The following is a 19,478-nucleotide window of genomic DNA, read 5'->3' as shown; positions in this document are numbered from 1 at the left end:
TCCAATACTCTATGGCCGGCGTCTTTTCCAGCAGTTCGCCATCGACACCTACATCAAGATTCAGAGCTCGTGTTTAGACTACATGAGGAACAATCAGGATACTTTGAGGGCTGACCTATACTAAGGCCTGGTGGACAGCATGCATTCGGGTGAAGGATTTGCTAAGAATGTCAGAAGGCGTACTGTCCTGTCTTCGTCATTCATCAGAGGACCCCGTGATATGAGGTGTCGATACATGGATGCAATGGCTCTGGTGCGAAAGTATGGTAAACATGATATCTTATTCACAATGACGTGCAACCCTAACTAGGATGAGATCAAGAATGAACTTTATCCAGGCCAGACACCATAGGACCGCCCAGATCTCGTCACATGGGTCTTCAGAGCAAAGTTAGAGGCGATGAGGAAAATGTTGATGGAGAAAGACATACTTGGGAAGGTGAAGGCCTACGTATATGTAGTGGAGTTCTAGAAGAGGGGCTTGCCGCATGCACACTTCTTGCTGATAATGGAACAGAAGTACAAGCTCACATGTCCCAAGCAACATGACATGATTATCAGTGCAGAGCTACCAAACAAGAAGAAGTACCCTGAGCTCTACAAGATGGTGATGAAGCATATGATGCATGGTCCCTGCGGGACACTAAATCCATATTGTCCATGCACGGTGGGCCATGGGTCATGCAAGAACCGTTACTGCGTGCCCATTCTGATGAGGACATCACTCCTTTGGATGTACCCACTGATCCTCTAACTGTCATGCAAGGTCCAATGACCCGGGCTCGAATGCATCAACTCAATTTAGAGATGAGCTCGTTCTTAAGCGATTCTTTTTATACTTTTGAGAATAGACTACTACCTAATGATGTTATCTTGCTTAGGAACATTAGAGAGGGTCATGAAGGACTTAGAGGACATGGTGGAGGTGAAGATGACCAGCAAGGACGTCCAATAGGAACTGGAGGCCCGGTCCAACATGATTTCGAGTCTGCCTCAACCTCCAGGACCAGTCTGCCTTAAACTGGTCACCCAGGACACATTCGGACTCTGTTTTCGATGATCCACATATGGACGGAAAGCTAATTTACTAAGGAATCCAATCCAAGTGATTTCACATCAATAGCTGTTCGAAATCAACAGGAATTGTGGTCACAAGTTAGCATCTAGAATCTGCCAGGGTACTACGACACCGTCTTTTAGTCCGTTGGACCATGTATCGAGTTTGGGCCCATTAGGGACACGTCCAGGGGTCTTGCATGACCCTAGAGTCTTCATAAACAGCCGCTGCCCCTCCATTAGGGTTTGAGTTTTTCTTAGATTATTCATCAAGAACAGTTTCGCCATTCATCGGTTTGTGAAACCCCAACTTCGTGAGATTAATCATTCATCTGCAATTTGGTTGTGTTCTTTCTTGTTCTTGCTTGTGTTCTTCGTTATGTAGGCAGGGATTAGCCTTCTTGGCGAGGTCAACCTGGTCTATGACTTGGTTGATAACCAAAGGAGCTATGGTGCTAAGATTGCAGGGTTTGATCTTTCGATCTGAAGCCGGATCGGTGTGTCATTCTCTGCTATAACGATAGTTACCTCTACCTAACGGAAGATCAGGATCCCTATTTCCATTAAGTGGTAATCAGAGCTAAGATATACCATCAGGTTCACATTTATCCCCTAGTTTTGAGTGTTTTGCTTTCGTCCCATAGTCCAGTGCCATATTTTTTTCCCTATCCTAGAACCTTCCGCGCCATAGCCTTTGTATATTTCGGTTTCAGAGTCCGTCGTATTGAGTTTGTGTCCTGATCAAGGTCTTGTTGCTAGTTAGGTCATGTTAGAGTCTAGTTCGTGTATTTTCCCCCATTATTTCCATCAAATCTTTGCTGTTGTGACTAATTTTGCGCACATTATTCCCGTTTTGTCTTCTAATTCGGAGCCAATTCTTAAAACTGGTCTAGTTTTCGCATATGAATTCTGGTTTCAATGTTCCATATATCAAAGTTGATCAGAAAAAAATCAAATCCGTCCATCCCTCACTATGTCGGGGTTGGAAAATTTTAAATTGGTCAAAAAGTGGTCATAAGATCTTCTTTTCGTGGTCACAAGGTTTTTATCGATTTTTAGCAAGTTTTCTAAAAATTCCACAGGCCACGTCTTTCACTTGTTTAAGCTCATATTTTTTGTGGTTACTTCTTTTATGCTCCTAAGTGAAGAAAAAATATCAAAAAATAAAATAAAAAGTCAAAATTTCCCAAAAAAACAATGACAGCCCAAAAAATAGAAAAAAGAGAGGGATAAAAGAGGAACAATATCTAGAGGAGCACATAGAGAAGAGCAAAGTGAGCTGTGTTAGCATGTGTTGTCTGGTTCCTTGTTTGTGTTGTTGTTTCCATCTACCATACTTGTTTTTCACACACCAGTCTCCTTGGTATCCACCATACTTGCTTGTTTGTTACACACCTGATACTTGGAGCATTTTAGATCAGCAATGAGAACAAATACTTTAGACTATAATTCAGCATTACTTTCTGTTACTGACTTGTGTGCTAGATATACATATTACTCTTTGTTTGTCTTCTAAGCTCCACAAATTCTTTAGATCAGTACAGAAAAAGGGCTTTGCAATCTCAGTACCACTGCCTCATAGGTATCACAAACCAGCCACCGGTTGTACCGCCCATTGCTTGTGTTGGTAAGAACTTTGTAAGAGCTTGGTAAGATGCTTCCACTTGCTGTGAAAAGTGACACCACTACAACAACGTAGTCATTTGGTAGGGATAACTTTCACCGTTTGTTCTTGTTTTTGTGTTTACAATAGCAGGAGGTGATCAGACTGGAGATAACAATCCTAAGGGTTTCAGCGAGTTTGTCAGCCAAGAGTAACTACAAGCTATTGTAGAGGATGCCCAAAAAAGGATGAATGAGGCTATCAGGAAGGCCGTCACTAGCGCACTCATTGAACTCAACATTGGCAACAACATGGAGAGATTGGATAAACAAATTTCCACGCTAACCGACAAGGTTACTGAGTTGGAAACATTGGTGGCGGTCAACAACAATGACGTCTCCGGCAGCAACACCGATGGTCTCTTGCCAGAAGACACGATGCATGATGCCGTTGGGAACATAGATCGAGCAGCCTTCTGACAAACAAGATTACGACGACGTCTTCGTCGCAACACGACAGGTATGGGTGGTGTCCACCACCATCAAGGTAATAATCACCGTGTACCCGATGATCCTTATGCTAAGATTAAGTTCACAATACCATCTTTTTTAGGTCATTATGATACTGAGGGATATCTTGATTGGGAAATGACAGTAGAACAAAAGTTTAGTGCCCACCTTGTGCCTGAGCATCATAGAGTTCGACAAGCTACTAGTGAGTTTAAGGATTTTGCCATTATTTGGTGGAATGGGCTAGCTGCACAGGATGCTTTACCTGGTATGTGGGAAGAACTTAAGGTAGCTATGCGTGATCGCTTTGTTCCTCCTTATCATAGAGATTTGCGTAAGAAATTGATGTGATTAGAACAAGGAGATAAATTTGTATAGGATTACTATGGTGAGCTCCAAAAGGGATTGATGCGTTGTAGTATTGTGGAGGAGAACGAAGTTGCCATCTATCGTTTTTATTCGGGTTTGAGGCATGAGATTCAGGACATTGTTGATTATAAAGAATTTAACACTATCAACCAGTTATTTCAGTTTGCTATGCTTGTAGAAAAGGAATTGTAGGGGCATGAACAGTAGAGCGAGAGTAAGGTCAGCACCACATACATGCCACGCTCGGCACCATCTTCGGGGCTGACCAAGCCAACCACTTTTCGGGCGCCTCCACCAACGAGCAAGCGACCAATAGCCTCTAGAGTTTCTGCTACACCTAAGGCACCTCCTACACGACCTTCAGATTCAGGTAAAAATTCTTTGCAGGTGCCTACCAAGAGTGCCTCATCTGTTGCATTAATGGGACACACTTCGGGCATTCAGTGCCACCGCTGCCATGGCATTGGCCATGCGCAGAAGGACTACCCAAGTCAGTGGGCATATATTGCTATAGAGGATGATTACATCAGCATCTCTGATATTGAGGATGAAGAAGACCAACATGCAGATGAGGAGGACGATGAAGTCCTTGGTGACAAGGCCACGACATCCTATAGGAGCATCATTGTACAATGGGTGCTCAGCTCACAAGTTCAGTAACCTGAGAAGCTACAACACCATAACTTGTTCTAGATTTTCTTCGTCATCAGCAACCGTCGAGCACGTGTCATTATTGATGGAGGTAGCTGCAACAATTTGGTGAGTTCTAATTTGGTCAAGAAGCTTGGCTTGACCACACACCCACACCCACGTCCATACCATATTTAGTGGCTAAATGATTCTGGTAAAGTAAAGGTAACACAAACTTACAGAGTTTTATTTTCCATTGGTTCTTATGCTGATTCTGTTGATTATGATGCGGTACCTATGCAAGCTTGTCACTTTTATTGGGTCGTCCTTGGAAACATGATAATGATGCTACACACCATGGTAGAAGTAATAAATATACTTTTGTGCATAAAGAAAAGAAAAATACTTTGGTACCTTTGACACCTGCTCAAATTGTACAAGCGGATAGAGAACGCACTAAAAAGGATAAGTCTACATCTATTTGAATGATGTTCAATCTAAAAATCAGCAAGTTGCTAATTCTATTTTTCCACCTAAAAAGGATAAGTCTACATCTATTTCTAAGGCTGAGGGAATTAAATTAAAGGGTGGTGTTATGCTTGCAACAAAATGTGACTTTGCTGAAATTTCTGATGATGATATTTGCTATGCTTTGATATGTAAACGAGCTATGTTTTCACTTGATGATATTGTTAGCTCAGTGCCTCCTGCTGTCACTAACCTTTTACAGAACTATGAGGACATTTTTCCAGCTGAGATACCCTCGGGGCTGCCACCTATGAGAGGAATAGAGCATCAAATTGATTTGATTCCGGGAGCAACCTTCCCAACCGTGCTGCCTATCGAACCAATCCTGAGGAGACTAAGGAAATTCAGCGGTAAGTCCAAGACCTTTTAGACCATGGGTATGTACGTGAAAGCCTTAGTCCTTATGCCATTCCTGTACTTTTGATTCCTAAGAAAAATGGAACTTGGCGTATGTGTGTTGATTGTAGAGTCATCAATAATATTACTATTCGGTATCGTCATCCTATTCCTAGGCTAGACGACATGCTTAATGAGTTATGTGATTCTATAATTTTTACTAAGATTGACTTGTGAAGTGGCTACCACCAGATTAGAATGAAACTTAGAGATGAATGGAAAACTGCGTTTAAAACCAAATTTGGGTTGTATGAGTGGTTAGTTATGCATTTTGGTTTGACAATGCACCTAGCACTTTTATGCAATTAATGAATGAGATTTTAAGAGCTTTTATTGGTCATTTTGTGATAGTTTACTTTGATGATATATTGATTTACAGCAAGTCTTTTGATGAACATATGGATCACTTATGTGTTGTTTTTAATGCTTTACGAGATGCACGTTTATTTGGTAACCTTGAGAAGTGCATCTTTTGCACAGATCGAGTTTCTTTTCTTGGCTATGTTGTAATTCCATAAAGAATTGAGGTGGACGAGATGAAAATTGAAGCCATAAAGAGCTGGTTGGTTCCCCAAACCATCACACAGGTGAGGAATTTTCTTGGTCTTGTAGGATTCTACCGCCTCTTCATCAAAGATTTCAGCAACATTGCTGCCCCATTGTATGAGTTGATGAAGAAAGGGGTGGTGTTTTATTGGGGAAAGGCACATGAGGAGTCATTTGACACTTTGAAGGACAAGCTTACACACGCACCATTGCTGCAACTTCCAAACTTTGGTAAGACTTTTGAGCTAGAATGTGATGTTAGTGGAGTTAGCATTGGAGGTGTTTTGATGCAAGATGGTAAACCCATTGCTTACTTTATTGAAAAATTACATGGCCCTGTTCTTAATTATTCCACGTATGATAAGGAACTGTATGCACTTGTTCGTTTTTTAGAGACGTGGCATCATTATTTATGACCTAAAGAATTTGTTATTTATTCTGATCATGAATCGCTTAAGTATCTTCATTCTCAAAATAATTTTGAATCATAGGCATGCTAAATAGGTTAAATTTATTGAATCTTTTCCTTATATTATCAAACACAAGAAAAAGAAGGATAATATGATTGATGATGCTTTGTCCAGAAGATATACATTGTTGTCCCAACTTGATTATCAGATTTTTTGTCTTCAATCAATAAAAGAATAATATGTGCTTGATCCTGATTTTAAGGATATGTTGCTTAATTGTAGAGAGGGACGTGCATGTAATAAGTTTATGATCAATGATGGGTTTTTGTTTAGAGCTAACCGCCTATGCATTCTAGTTAGTTCCGTTCGTCTTTTGTTGTTGCAGGAGGCACATGAAGGCGGATTGATGGGACATTTTGGTGCCAAGAAGACGGAGGAGGTACTGTCCACACACTTCTTTTGGCCAAGGATGAGGCAAGATGTAGAGCGATACGTGGCTCGGTGTGCCACATGTCAAAAAGCTAAGTCACGGTTGAACCCACATGGTTTGTATATGCCTCTTCCTGTTCCTTCTACTCCTTGGGTTGATATATCTATGGATTTTGTGTTGGGTTTGCCAAGGACTAAGAGGAGGAGGGATAGTATTTTTATGGTGGTTGATCATTTTTCTAAGATGGCATATTTTATTCCTTGTCATAAGAGCGATGATGCTATTCATATTGCTGACCTTTTCTTTCAAGAAATCGTTCGCTTGCATAGTATGCCTTCTACTATTGTTTCAGATTGCAACGTAAAATTCTTGAGTCATTTTTGGCGCATGTTGTGGAATAAATTGGGGACCAAGCTGCTGTTTTCTATAACATGTCATCCCTAAACTGATGGCCAAACTAAGGTTGTGAATCGAACATTGTCCACCATATTGAGAGCAATTTTAAAGCGCAATTTGAAGATGTGGGAAGAGTGTTTACCGTATGTGGAGTTTGCATATAATAGGACGAAATATTCCACCACCAAGGTAAGTCCTTTTCATATAGTGTATGGTTTCAACCCCCGTGCTCCTATTGATCTTTTGCCTTTACCTACCACTAAGAGAATACATAGTGATGCTAGAGAGCGTGCTAATTTTTATTCATAAGTTGCACGAAACAACTAAAGCAAATATTGAAAGAATGAATGAAAAGTATAGAATTGCTGGTAGTAAAGTTAGAAAAGAGATTAAACTTGAATCGGGTGATTTGGTTTGATTACATTTGAGAAAAGATAGATTTCCTGAGCTGCGTAAGTCTAAATTAATGCCAAGAGCAGTTGATCCTTATAAGATAATTGAGAAAATAAATGATAATGCCTACAAACTTGAGTTGCCATCCGAGTTCGGGGTTAGTCCCACCTTTAACATTGCAGATTTGAAACCTTATTTGGAAGAAGAAGATGAGCTTGAGTCGAGGATGACTCCATTTCAAGAGGGGGAGGATGATGAGGACATCACTCCTTCGGATGTACCCGCTGATCCTCCAACCGTCATACAAGGTCCAATGATCCGGGCTCGAATGCGTCAACTCAATTTAGAGGTGAGCTCGTTCTTAAGCGATTTTTTATACTTTTGAGAATATACTACTACCTAATGATGTTATCTTGCTTAGGAACAATGAAGAGGGTCATGAAGAACCTAGAGGATGTGTTGGAGGCAAAGATGACCAGCAAGAACGTCTAACAGGAACCGAAGGCCCGATCCAACATGATTTCGAGTCTGCCTCGACCTCTAGGACCAGTCTGCCGTAAACTGGTCACCCAGGATGCATCCGGACTCCGTTTTCGATGATTCACATATGGATGGAAAGCTAATTTGATAAGGAAGCTAATCCAAGTGGTTTCACATCAAAAGCTATTCGAAATCAATGGAAATCATGGTCATAAGTTAGCGTTCAGAATCTGGCAGGGTGCTGCGACACCGTATTTTGGTCCGTTGGACCATGTATTGAGTTTGGGCCCATTAGGGGCATGTCCAGGGGTCTTGCATGACCCTAGAGTCTTCATAAACAACCACTGCCCCTCCATTAGGGTTTGGATTTTGCTTAGATTATTCTGTCAAGAACAGTTTTGCCATTCATCGGTTTGTGAGACCCCAACTTCATGAGATTAATCATTCATCTGCAATTTGGTTGTGTTCTTTCTTGTTCTTTCTTGTGTTCTTCATTGCACAGGCATGGATTAGCCTTCTTGGTAAGGTCAACCTGGTTCGTGACTTGGTTGATAACTAGAGAAGTTGTGGTGCTAAGATTGCAGGGTTCGATCTTTCGATCTAAAGCCGGATCGGTGTGTCATTCTCCGCCACAACGATAGTTACCTCTACCTAACGAAAGATCAGGATCCCCGTTTCCATTACATTATATGAGGCAACATCATAGGGAAAGGATTCGTACCCCATCTATCGGCGATGCAATGATGGCCGCACAATAAAAGTTTGAGGCCATTACCTAGACAATCAATGGGTCATGCCTTACAACCCTTGCCTGCTACATACCTTCAACTGCCATATCAATGTTGAGGCCTGTGGGAGCATTAAATCAGTAAAGTATCTATTTAAATACATATACAAGGGACATGACAGGGCATCGATGGTGATGAGGGAGACCGACAAAGCAGACAAGAAAGGGAACATTGATGAGATCAAGCAGTATAGAGATGCTCGGTGGGTGACACCTCCAGAAGCACTATGGAGGATATATGGCTTTGACTTGAGCAAGAACCATCCACTAGTACAGTAGCTGCAGCTTCATCTACCCGACATGCACATGGTGGCATTTCATAAACGGGATAAGGTCGAACAGATCGTTAATAGGCCAGGTGTAGAAGAGTCAATGCTGACAGCATACTTCGATGCAAACAGGCATCATGAGGAAGCCCGTTGAATCTTGTATCGGGACTTCCCAGAGCATTTTACCTGGCAGTCTGATGGTAAATTCTGGCAGAAAAGGAAAAACTCTGTTTTTCAAGTTGGAAGAGTCATCTCAGCTCATCCTGCTAAGGGAGAACGTTACTTTCTTTGTGTTCTCTTGAACAATATTGCTGGTTCTACCTCATACAAACATCTGAGGACGGTTGATGGCATGCTACTACCTTCATTCCATGAAGTTGTAGAAAGGAGGGGTCTAATCGAAGAAGACAATACACTGGATGAATGTCTAACTGAAGCTACTTTATTCCAGATGCCTTCCTCTCTACGGAGGCTATTTGCAACAATATTGGTATTCTGTGAGCCACATGATGTGACGGGGTTGTGGAAAAAATACTACGATACAATGTCAGAGGACTACAACCCCAATCATCCATCCCCGGATCTAGTGCAACAAATGGTTTTGATAGACATTAGAAACATGCTGCAATATATGGGGAAGGACATAAGGTCATTTCCTCTTCTAGATATTGATCACTCATACGACGATGCTAGCCATATTTCTCGTGAGATATTTGAGGAAGCTAGCGTCGAGCAGAATCCTGAAGATGTGCTATTGTGCGACTCACTCAACGCCGAGCAAAGGTCTGCCTATGATGAGATAATGGCCGCTATCTGCAGCAAACAAGGTGGGTTGTTCTTTGTGGATGGACCTGGCGAGATCGGAAAGACATTTTTGTATAGGGCACTTCTCACAAAACTACACAGCTAGGACAAGCTTGCCGTGGCTACAACTACATCTAGAGTTGCAGCAGCCATAATGCTAGGCGGGAGGACGGCCCACTCGCGTTTCAAGATACCCCCACTCTTCAAGAGGGTGGTTGTTGTAGCTTCACAAAACAGAGTGGTACTCCAAGTTGCCGCAGCAAGCAGCTCTCATAATTTGGGACGAGACATCGATGACAAAGAGGCAAAATGTGGAAGCACTAGACAACAGCCTACGGGATATAATGGGCCGGTCAAACCTACTGTTTGGTGGAAAGACTGTTGTCCTTGGTGGGGATTTTAGACAGGTCCTCCCTGTTGTGCGGAAAGGATCCAAAGCTCAAATAGTCGGTGCTTCTCTACGAAGGTCATATCTTTAGGAATCCATGCGCCACCTAAAGCTCGTCCACAACTTGAGGCCTCAGAGTGACCCGTAGTTTGCATATTATCTATTGCGCATTGGTGGTGGAACGGAAGAGGTTAACGGAGATGACAATGTACGTATTCCAAACGAGATATGTGTCCCATACTCTGGAGATGCCGAGAAAGATCTTCATACATTGATCGACATCATCTTTGCAGATCTAAATGCAAATATGGCGGACAAAGTCTACATCACCACCAGAGTGATTTTATCTACACGTAATGATTGGGTGGATATGATCAATATAAAAATGATTGATATGTTCTAGGGCGGCGAGACGGTGTATCACAGTTTTGACTCTGCGGTAGATGATCCACATAACTACTATCCATCGGAGTTCCTTAACAGTTTGACCCCCAACGGGCTACCTCCACACGTCTTGAAGCTCAAGCTCGGGTGTCCTGTCATATTGCTTAGGAATATTGACCCTGCCAATGGGCCATGCAACGGTACAAGGCTGGTGGTGCGGGGGTTCCGAAGAAATACAATCAACGCTGAAATCGTGGTGGGGCAGCATGCGGGGAAGCGGGTATTCCTTCCTCGAATATCGCTATGCCCGCCTGATGACGAGATGTTCCCGTTCCAGTTTAAGAGGAAGCAATTTCCTATCAGGCTGAGCTTTGCCATGACGGTCAATAAGTCACAAGGCCAAACTATCCCGAACGTGGGTGTGTACCTACCCGCACCGGTGTTCTCTCACGGTCAGTTGTACGTTGCGATGTCTAGAGCCACGTCAAAAACCAATATTAAGATCCTTGCCCTCTCGCCTGATGCGGAGGCACAAGAGGAGGAGGCCAAAAAGATAGAGAAGAAAAATGCTAAAAAGAATGTCGAGGGAAAAATATAAATGCGTCAAATAAAAAAGATAAGGATAAGAAGACCCCAATAGCGGATGGAACTTTCACAAAGAATATTGTATTTAAGGAGGTTCTAACGCCATAGGCGAGGTAACAGAACATTGCTAACGCATACTATGCATTTTTTCCATTCAATTTATATTGTATAAATAATATCTCACTAATGCCATATTTGTTGTTGTTCCTAGGTATTTTTAAATGGTTTATCAGACTCTACACGAAGATGTTGTATATATACTTGTGTGATGACATAATAAAAATTGAACATGTGTTATATTATTGTTATAAAAATGACACTTTGAGTGTTTTGTTCATAATGTTTCATTTTGTAACCATTCATAACTATTACGCGTGTATGTTCTCAAAACCATGAGTTTTGTCGATTTTTCCCACTTTTCTCATGTGCCAATGTGGGATCAACCGAATTAGCACCTGCATAATTACAAACATAAATTACTTGAATAAAACCAACGAAGCTAAGTTAGCGATAATAGTAAACAATAGTGCTAAACAACACCATACCAGTGGTCGTGGGATGGCACGATCATAGTGGTGTTGGTTCCGCGCATTTACGAGGATAGCTCCTTTATATTTTCCATTGTTGCACCAAGGTCATAAGTTTGTGAGCACGAAAGAAATAGATATCGGAGATTTCTTTCTGCCAATATAAAATATTATCTTAGCCACATCACGAAAATGTCTATAAAGTAGAGTCGGCGAGTCCACGACGCCGCGTATTCCATGACTATGTTAAATTCATAAACTTTGCTTTTTAGATTAAATATTACTTTAACGTTGATATTTAATTTTTACAATATTACTCTCTTATCGTAATATCATGTATTTTTAGTATAAAATATTACTTGTTCGAGCTACGCAGGGCACGCTACCTAGCGACAGGTAGAAGGCTCTTTCTTTTTGTGCCGCCCCGGTTCCGCTCTGATCCGAGCCTTTCGCTCAAAGCCTCCAGCTTTTCCAATTGTTTGGTCACTTCGGGAATCAAGGAATAAGTTCTTGCGCTGTCCGCGACAGAGAGCAGTTCTTGCGCTGTCCGCGATAGAGAGCCTGATCCATCCTTCCCCATATCCTCTTCCCCTGGCATTTCGCTGCGCTTGCGCTCTGTGCGTGGCCACTGCAAGGGAAGGATTTTGGCCTGGTTTCTCTCTTCTTGGGAGTTCCAAATTTTCGGCCGAGATCTTCGCGTCAAGGAGGTTCCTTGCTTTTCTGGTATTGGCGGCTCTTGTTACAAGTCCAAGGAAAGAATTTGGAGGCCATGGGGGTCCCTTGCGACCGGTTCTGGTCGATTTCTCGGGCTGTTGAATTGAAGATGCCGCTCTGACCCACCGCTGCCTGGTTTCTTGGAGGAAGGAAATTTTGCTTCAATTGGGCGTCGTTGAGCTACAGCCCTCCTCCAGCTCTTGATCCGGTCCATGGGGCTCTGCCATGGCAAGCCGACGCAAATCCCGGAGGCCGAGGCGGAGGAGGATCCCCACGTAGCCTCCGGCGCGGGCGACGGCGGGGACGGGGCGACCTCGCCGTCGGCGGCGGCGCCCGTGGCGAAGCCAGGCACGCCGAAGCAGCCCAAGTTCCCGTTCTACCTGCCCAGCCCGCTCCCGCCGTCCAGCTACAAGGGCTCGCCGGCGAACTCGAGCGTCGCGTCCACGCCGGCGCGCGGCGGGTTCAAGCGCCCGTTCCCACCGCCGTCGCCCGCCAAGCACATCCGCGCTCTCCTTGCGCGGCGGCACGGCTCGGTCAAGCCCAACGAGGCGTCCATCCCCGAGGGCGGCGAGCCGGAGCTCGGCCTGGACAAGAGCTTCGGCTTCTCAAAACACTTCTTCGCCAAGTACGACCTCGGCGAGGAGGTCGGCCGCGGCCACTTCGGCTACACGTGCTCCGCCAAGGCCAAGAAGGGCGAGCACAAGGGCCAGGACGTCGCCGTCAAGGTCATCCCCAAGGCCAAGGTTCGACACACACGCACGCACTCATCTTCATGGTTCATGCCATTGCCCATTGTCATGTCCCGTTCTCGAGCTGTTTGTATCATTTGGTCATTGAAGAACGTCTCTGCACATTACATTCTTTGTTGTTGTCCCCGTCCAGTTGCATTTTGCATGTTTGAACAATTTTTTGTCAGATTCCTGCGTGGTTGGATTCCAGCATGTCTACACCATGCTGCTATGCTCAGTTTTGTCGTCAAGATCCAGACTTTTTAATTCGTGTGCAGTTCTCTAAGTGTTGACCAAGACTCAGCATTTGGATTCTGTATTTTTTCACCTCCATGCTTATGGTCTTGGATCCTAGTTCGGTTTCGTCACGCTGCTGCTTCAAGCAGTAGAATTAGGGACTTGATCAAAGCTGGATGGATATGTGCCGTCACAAATTTGGTAGAACGTTACTAATCAAGCTGGGTTAAGCACGCTTAGTAACTGATTAATGGAAAGGAGGCAACTTTACGAACCCTTCGGTTTCTAATAGCTCCCGGGGTGCTCGTGATAGCTGGTGGCAGGGTGACCTCGTCGCCCGGTATGACATTCATGTGTAGCTCCATCACAGGGGACGAGCCTCCTCCATCTGGATGTGGACTTGCTTCCTGCATTGATTGTCTTCATGTTATGCTCATGGCGCCATCAGCTGCCTCCTGCCGAGACCTGCCATCTTCCCTCCTCCTACCGTGACCAACCATCTTCTTCCAATCTTCCCTCATGTTGCATCCACAGGTGGAAGAAGCACATGATCCCCTTGGATAGATCTGTAGGTCAAAAGGGAGCAGAGCTGTTGAATCACAGCTCGATGCTTTAATTCCCCTTGAAGAGTTCACTCATTATGCGCCTCCCTGCAATTATACGAGGGGTCATTCAATTAAGACCCTGTAGAGGTTCAGTATCCCCGGCCAGACCGGTGCTTTTATGAGCAAAGCTGGCAGTCCTCCTGCTGCATATGTAATGCTGTAATGCCCCACACACAGCTACTCACATTCCATGTTCTCGTGTTGTTTGTCAGTCATAGGATGGCAGCAACACCGGTTTTTGTTTCATTCTTTGTAGAAAATGAGTGCAACAAAATCATTGATATGGGAAGCAAGTGAAGTCGAACGACACTGATAAGATCACTTTTTTTTCTTTAGGGATTTTGAATGGTTTGCACTTTGATTTATTCTTTTTGGTTATTTGGTGTCTTCCAGGATTGATGCCAGCATGAGGCATTTTATTAGTTCGTGGTATCTATAATTGATCACTTATTATCTGTGCAGTGCACAGTTGTAGTAATATTGAGCTGAACAGTATTGGTTGTTGGATAGGTTGCTTGAGACCATTATTTGTGCTTTGAGATCTGCATATGTAAGCCAAGTCTTGTTTTTCGGTTGACACATGTTGCTATCATCATTGAAGAGGAATATTTTTCTCTCTTGTCTCTTAGACTGTTAGTTGCATTCTCCAACTGCTAATTCATTTGCGTAATCACATCAAAATGATTATCTCCTATGTACTTTATGTGTAGGTTATCTTCATGGTTGGGTTGTCTGTTTACCATTAATTGTTTTCCGCAATTGTGTGATCCCATATTTAAGCTCAAGAATTTCAACATTCTCACTCAATAAATTTTCTGTCAGATGACAACAGCTATTGCCATTGAAGATGTGAGAAGAGAAGTGAGAATATTGAGTTCTTTGACAGGCCACAGTAACCTAGTGCAGTTCTACGATGCTTTCGAGGATGAAGATAACGTGTATATAGTTATGGAGTAAGTTTGCACCCTTTTTTTAAAACCGAATGCTTTTTTCTGTACTCACTTGTTATTGTGTTCATTAGTCGAAGCTCTCGTTCTTGTATATATTGGTAGGTTTAGACTTCAGAGACATTTTCCATAGATGTAGATCCTCTTGATGGATTGTTGGGTCACAGACCAGTCATTTTGGCCCACTGTCATCATGCCGGTTAATATTACTATGCACACATGCAATTCTGGTTACTTGATCATCTTGAACCTAAGTCAGCTGTTTCCTTATGTTTCAGATTATGTAAAGGAGGTGAACTGCTGGACAAGATATTGGCTAGGTACCTATAGAGTCAACATTGAAATAATTTTCAACAACTCTAAGGATTTATTCTGCTAGGGTTATGATTTGAATTTTCTTTCCTTGCAGAGGTGGAAAGTACTCTGAAGAGGATGCAAAGGTCGTTATGGTACAAATTTTGAGTGTTGTATCATTTTGCCATCTTCAAGGTGTTGTTCATCGTGATCTGAAACCAGAGGTATGTTGCTAGGAAACTTTGACAACTTGTTGCGATATTCTTATCATTAACCTGGAATTTTATTTATGCTACACTGGTACTGAACGTAAACTGCCACTGGATACCATAATTATTATGATGTTTTTCCTGTATATTTCTTATTCTTTCCATAATACTAATATTGCTTAGTCAATGCAGTTCTTTCTCTCTCATGTATGGTGATTTATGTATTTGTTCATCCCTTTTTCAGAATTTCCTTTTCTCTTCAAAGGAAGAAAACTCTCCCTTGAAGGTCATAGATTTTGGCTTGTCTGACTTTGTGAAGCCAGGTTGGTCTTATTTAGTTACATGAGGATACATGTGTACTATTTATCCCTGCCAGATTAAATAACTGCAGTGGGTCATAATGCCATCATTATGTTCTGCAGATGAAAGACTAAACGACATTGTTGGAAGTGCATACTATGTTGCTCCAGAGGTGCTCCACAGATCTTATGGCACTGAGGCAGATATGTGGAGCATTGGAGTAATTGCCTACATCTTACTATGCGGGAGTCGGCCTTTCTGGGCACGCACGGAGTCAGGAATCTTTCGAGCTGTCTTGAAGGCGGAACCGAGTTTTGATGAGGCCCCATGGCCCACTCTCACAGCTGAAGCTAAAGATTTTGTAAAAAGGCTTCTAAATAAGGATTACCGCAAGAGAATGACGGCCGCACAAGCTCTCAGTAAGTGCAAGATTAGCTTTGCATTGCATTGTTGCACGCTGCTATCCTGCTGTGAAGATGCTTAACGCTTTGCTCAAATAAATGATAACTGCAGGTCATCCATGGATCCGTAATGCTCAACAAGTGAAAGTTCCTTTGGATATGATAATCTATAAGATAATGAGAGCTTACATCAGTTCGTCTTCACTGCGGAAGTCTGCTTTGAGGGTATGCATATAATCAAACTTTAGAAAGTATGTCTAGGAACTAGGATTCTTTTTTGGTCTGTAGATGAATGTTCCCTTTGCATACCTTGAGCTTATTTTTTTGAGCTTATGGATACACAGCTTAGTAAATTGTATACTGCTAATTATTTCTGTGAATTTTGCAGGCCCTAGCCAAGACGCTGACGACGAACCAACTCTTTTATGTAAGGGAGCAGTTTGAATTGCTGGGCCCAAACAAGAATGGTTATATCTCATTGCAAAATCTGAAATCGGTTAGTAATTCATTTTATCTTTTGTAGTTCACTATTTTTTTTTTTCTCTTTCACCATGTAATTGCTGAAAGGTAAATGGAACATTCAGGCTCTAGTGAAGAACTCCACAGATGCAATGAAGGACTCTAGGGTTGTTGATTTTGTCAACACCGTAAGCCACCCTGGACTACCCTCTAGTATTTGCTTTAGTGTTGGTATATGAGATAACCTAAACCACTTACCCTGCTTGTCACATTACCAGGTGTGCACTCTTCAGTACAGAAAATTGGATTTTGAAGAGTTTGCTGCTTCTGCCATCAGTGTTTACCAGATGGAAGCCTTGGAGACCTGGGAACAGCACGCGAGGCGCGCGTATGAGCTGTTTGACAAGGAAGGAAACCGGCCTATTGTGATCGAAGAACTTGCATCGGTATGATTCCATCTGTTCAGAGAATTGGTGGCCATGCATGGCATGATATTAGATGTTACTGAACATCGCTCATGTTCATATCTCTGGTTTGCCAGGAGCTCGGACTTGGCCCATCAGTGCCTCTTCACGTTGTCCTCCAAGACTGGATCAGACACGCTGACGGGAAGCTGAGCTTCCTGGGATTCATAAAGCTCTTGCACGGGGTTTCGTCGCGCTCGATCCCAAAGGCCTAGCATACACCATCCATCCCTGCATATCCATAACCATATCCATCAACCAAGGAGATGACCGATGGCCGTGCGTGTGTGTTCTATTCAAGGGTGGCTGGAGGGTGGACGGCCTGAAACCCAATGCAATGATGAAGAGAAATGCCTGATAATCCTGTGTAGTAAGAGTAAGGCAACAAAAGGCCTGATGCTTGTGCCTTATATACCACTTGTACCCCATCCCTTGCCACGTGGATTGATGACGTCATCGTTGTTGTTGTACTGAAGTAAGCTGTTGTGTAGACGAGTGTACAGATGAGGATAGGAAAAAATGAATATGATGGAAGGTCCCAAAGATTTGCGACTGCTGTTTTTTTCATTTGCCAATGCCTGCGGCTGTAGCTGCGTCTAGCTCTCCTTTGTCTGCATCATCAGAGAACATGAACGTCGCAGCGCGTTATTGCAGAGTTTGCAATGCGTTACTGGAATGCTCGCTCTGTTCAAGGCGACGACGACGCAGGCGCTGTACGTGTACTTTCTCTTGGTGTGTACGAGTACGATGCCGTGAATGCAGCGGTGTCGCCATTGGCAGCGCGGTTTGGGAGGGAGCACGGCGCTGGTCCTGAACGGACGTACGGCGGAGCAGGTCCGGCCGGCGGTGGAGCGCCACTGACAGCCGTAGGAGGACCACACGGCCGGGCACCCAACCTCTTACCGTGCTAGAGACAGTCAAACTACCACGTAGTAAATAGGAAAAACCTCACATTATATAGCCGGAATCGGCTGGGCGTTTGGCATGTGGTACCATGCATGTGAAATGGACAAGACACGCAGCTTCGATCGGATTGAATGGCCCATGGCTAGAGCTTTGTTTGCTTTCCTGTTTGGATGTATTTGTATGGTACTGTAAAACCTGATGACGCTTGCAACGGACGGACAGGCACAGTTCAGTGTTGGTGTCCTACTGTACTTGGAGAGCAGGCGGCACATAAACTGGTGAAACCGTCTTGGTGTTTTTTCTTTTTTACCGTTGCGATGCATGCATTCCGAAGAAAAAGGGAAGGAGAAGGGAGACTGGAGAGTGAGCAGAGAGAGACAAGCAGTGCGTGTACCTGGCAAGTTTTTTTTTCCTTAGAAGACTTTGAGAGGCGCAGTGCATGAAAACTCGGATATATCATGGCAAATGATGGGGGTCTTTCTGCGTTGTTGATTGGCATGCTGAATCCTGAACACTGCGGTCTGGAGTGCAGTGCCTCGAAAGACACAGCTTATATAGCTCAGGGGTCTCAAAAAACAGAAACAGGGAAGCCAGAAAAAATGGAGGGAAAAAAAAGTTCAGGGTCTCAAAAAACACAAACTGGGAAAGCCAAACACAAAGGGACAAAAATCGGTCTATATCTCAGGGGTCTCAAAAAACAGAACAAGGAAATCCTGAAAAAATGGACAAAATAAGTGCAGAAACTGGGAAGCCATAAAAAAGGTTCAGGGTCTCAAAAAACACAAACTGAGAAAGCCAAAAACAAAGGGACAAAAATCGGTTTATATCTCAGGGATCTCAAAAAACAGAAACAAGGAAAAATTGCAGAAACCGGGAAACCCAAAAAAAAAAAGGACATTTTTTTTTAAAAAAAATGGAGGACATTTTTTTGTTTAAATAGGGTCTGTTCGCTTGACCTTATCAGCCATGATATAATATTTTTCTCTCATAACAAATCAACGAACAATACTTTTCAATCTGACTTTTCAGCGAAACGAACAGGGCCAAATACAAGAAGTTACATATTTGCAAATACATGGTTCAACAAAAGGACACATTCAGCTCCGCTCCCGCGCATCAGCTGCAGCTTGCAACGCTCCAACAGGAGCCCTCAGTTTACAATCTTAGAGCATCTCCACCAGAGTTCTCATATCGTATCTCCTATTAATTAAGAGAGTACTCTAAAATCAATTTAGGATATAACTACTGCAGCAGATTATGTAAAACTTGTGTCCAATGTTTTTTTAGGGAGAGGGAAGAGGTGGGTGTCTCCTTTGTTTAGGAAAGATGATACTTCTTTTAAGAGATCTCTTAAAAATTATAGATATAGGAGATGTGCTATAGCACTTTCATCTCCTAAACACTACATTTTTAGATTAGGAGATTAGATGGGATATATGGTGAAAATGCTCTTAGCAATTACCGTACATCGTATCCCAGGAGGCACCAAAGGTCTGTTCGGTGCTCGTGGCAGCCACAGCTTTCATTCAACCGCTGGCAAATGGCAATACACATGCAGCAGCAGCCGAACAACGGCTGTAACAAGCTCAAATCGAAGGCCATATGTTTCCAGAAGCAACTCCTTCGGTGCAATGTAGGATATGCATCGAGATTGATGGGAGCGGACGCGTGGACGACATCATCCAGTAGGTGCTGTACGGGAGACGGCGTCCACCGCTGTGTCC

General features: G+C 43.3%; 2 protein-coding genes across 2 annotated transcripts; both read left to right on the top strand.

Annotated features, from left to right (window-relative positions):
• Positions 1 to 8,662: 8,662 nt before the first annotated feature.
• Positions 8,663 to 10,976, top strand: LOC136549182 (uncharacterized). The gene is made up of 4 exons (XM_066540452.1): positions 8,663 to 8,803; positions 9,017 to 9,629; positions 10,183 to 10,331; positions 10,398 to 10,976. The coding sequence occupies exons 1-4, from the start codon at positions 8,663 to 8,665 to the stop codon at positions 10,974 to 10,976; spliced, it is 1,482 nt and encodes a 493-aa protein (XP_066396549.1).
• A 913-nt stretch (positions 10,977 to 11,889) lies between these two features.
• On the top strand, positions 11,890 to 17,395 carry LOC136550480 (calcium/calmodulin-dependent serine/threonine-protein kinase 1-like). The gene is made up of 11 exons (XM_066542059.1): positions 11,890 to 12,947; positions 14,597 to 14,727; positions 15,000 to 15,041; positions 15,131 to 15,239; positions 15,469 to 15,547; positions 15,647 to 15,943; positions 16,038 to 16,150; positions 16,314 to 16,421; positions 16,510 to 16,572; positions 16,663 to 16,830; positions 16,926 to 17,395. Exons 1-11 carry the CDS (start codon positions 12,417 to 12,419, stop codon positions 17,061 to 17,063), a joined length of 1,779 nt encoding a protein of 592 aa, XP_066398156.1. The 5' UTR covers positions 11,890 to 12,416; the 3' UTR covers positions 17,064 to 17,395.
• Positions 17,396 to 19,478: the final 2,083 nt, after the last annotated feature.

Source organism: Miscanthus floridulus, chromosome 4, assembly GCF_019320115.1.
Source record: "Miscanthus floridulus cultivar M001 chromosome 4, ASM1932011v1, whole genome shotgun sequence".
NCBI classification, from domain to species: domain Eukaryota; kingdom Viridiplantae; phylum Streptophyta; class Magnoliopsida; order Poales; family Poaceae; genus Miscanthus; species Miscanthus floridulus.
The sequence above is the reverse complement of the archived record's forward strand: the minus strand, read 5'-3'. Positions and strand labels throughout refer to the sequence as shown.

What these genes read in the sequence shown, in the direction of transcription:
- LOC136549182 (XM_066540452.1), top strand. Translation starts at nt 8,663, where the DNA reads ATGGTGATGAGGGAGACCGACAAAGCAGACAAGAAAGGGAACATTGAT. An exon ending in TGAGCAAGAACCATCCACTA is followed by an intron (nt 8,804 to 9,016) that starts GTACAGTAGCTG and finishes AAATTCTGGCAG; the next exon opens with AAAAGGAAAAACTCTGTTTT. An exon ending in AAGTCTACATCACCACCAGA is followed by an intron (nt 10,332 to 10,397) that starts GTGATTTTATCT and finishes GATATGTTCTAG; the next exon opens with GGCGGCGAGACGGTGTATCA.
- LOC136550480 (XM_066542059.1), top strand. Translation starts at nt 12,417, where the DNA reads ATGGGGCTCTGCCATGGCAAGCCGACGCAAATCCCGGAGGCCGAGGCG. An exon ending in CTGGACAAGATATTGGCTAG is followed by an intron (nt 15,042 to 15,130) that starts GTACCTATAGAG and finishes CTTTCCTTGCAG; the next exon opens with AGGTGGAAAGTACTCTGAAG. An exon ending in TGCGGAAGTCTGCTTTGAGG is followed by an intron (nt 16,151 to 16,313) that starts GTATGCATATAA and finishes TGAATTTTGCAG; the next exon opens with GCCCTAGCCAAGACGCTGAC.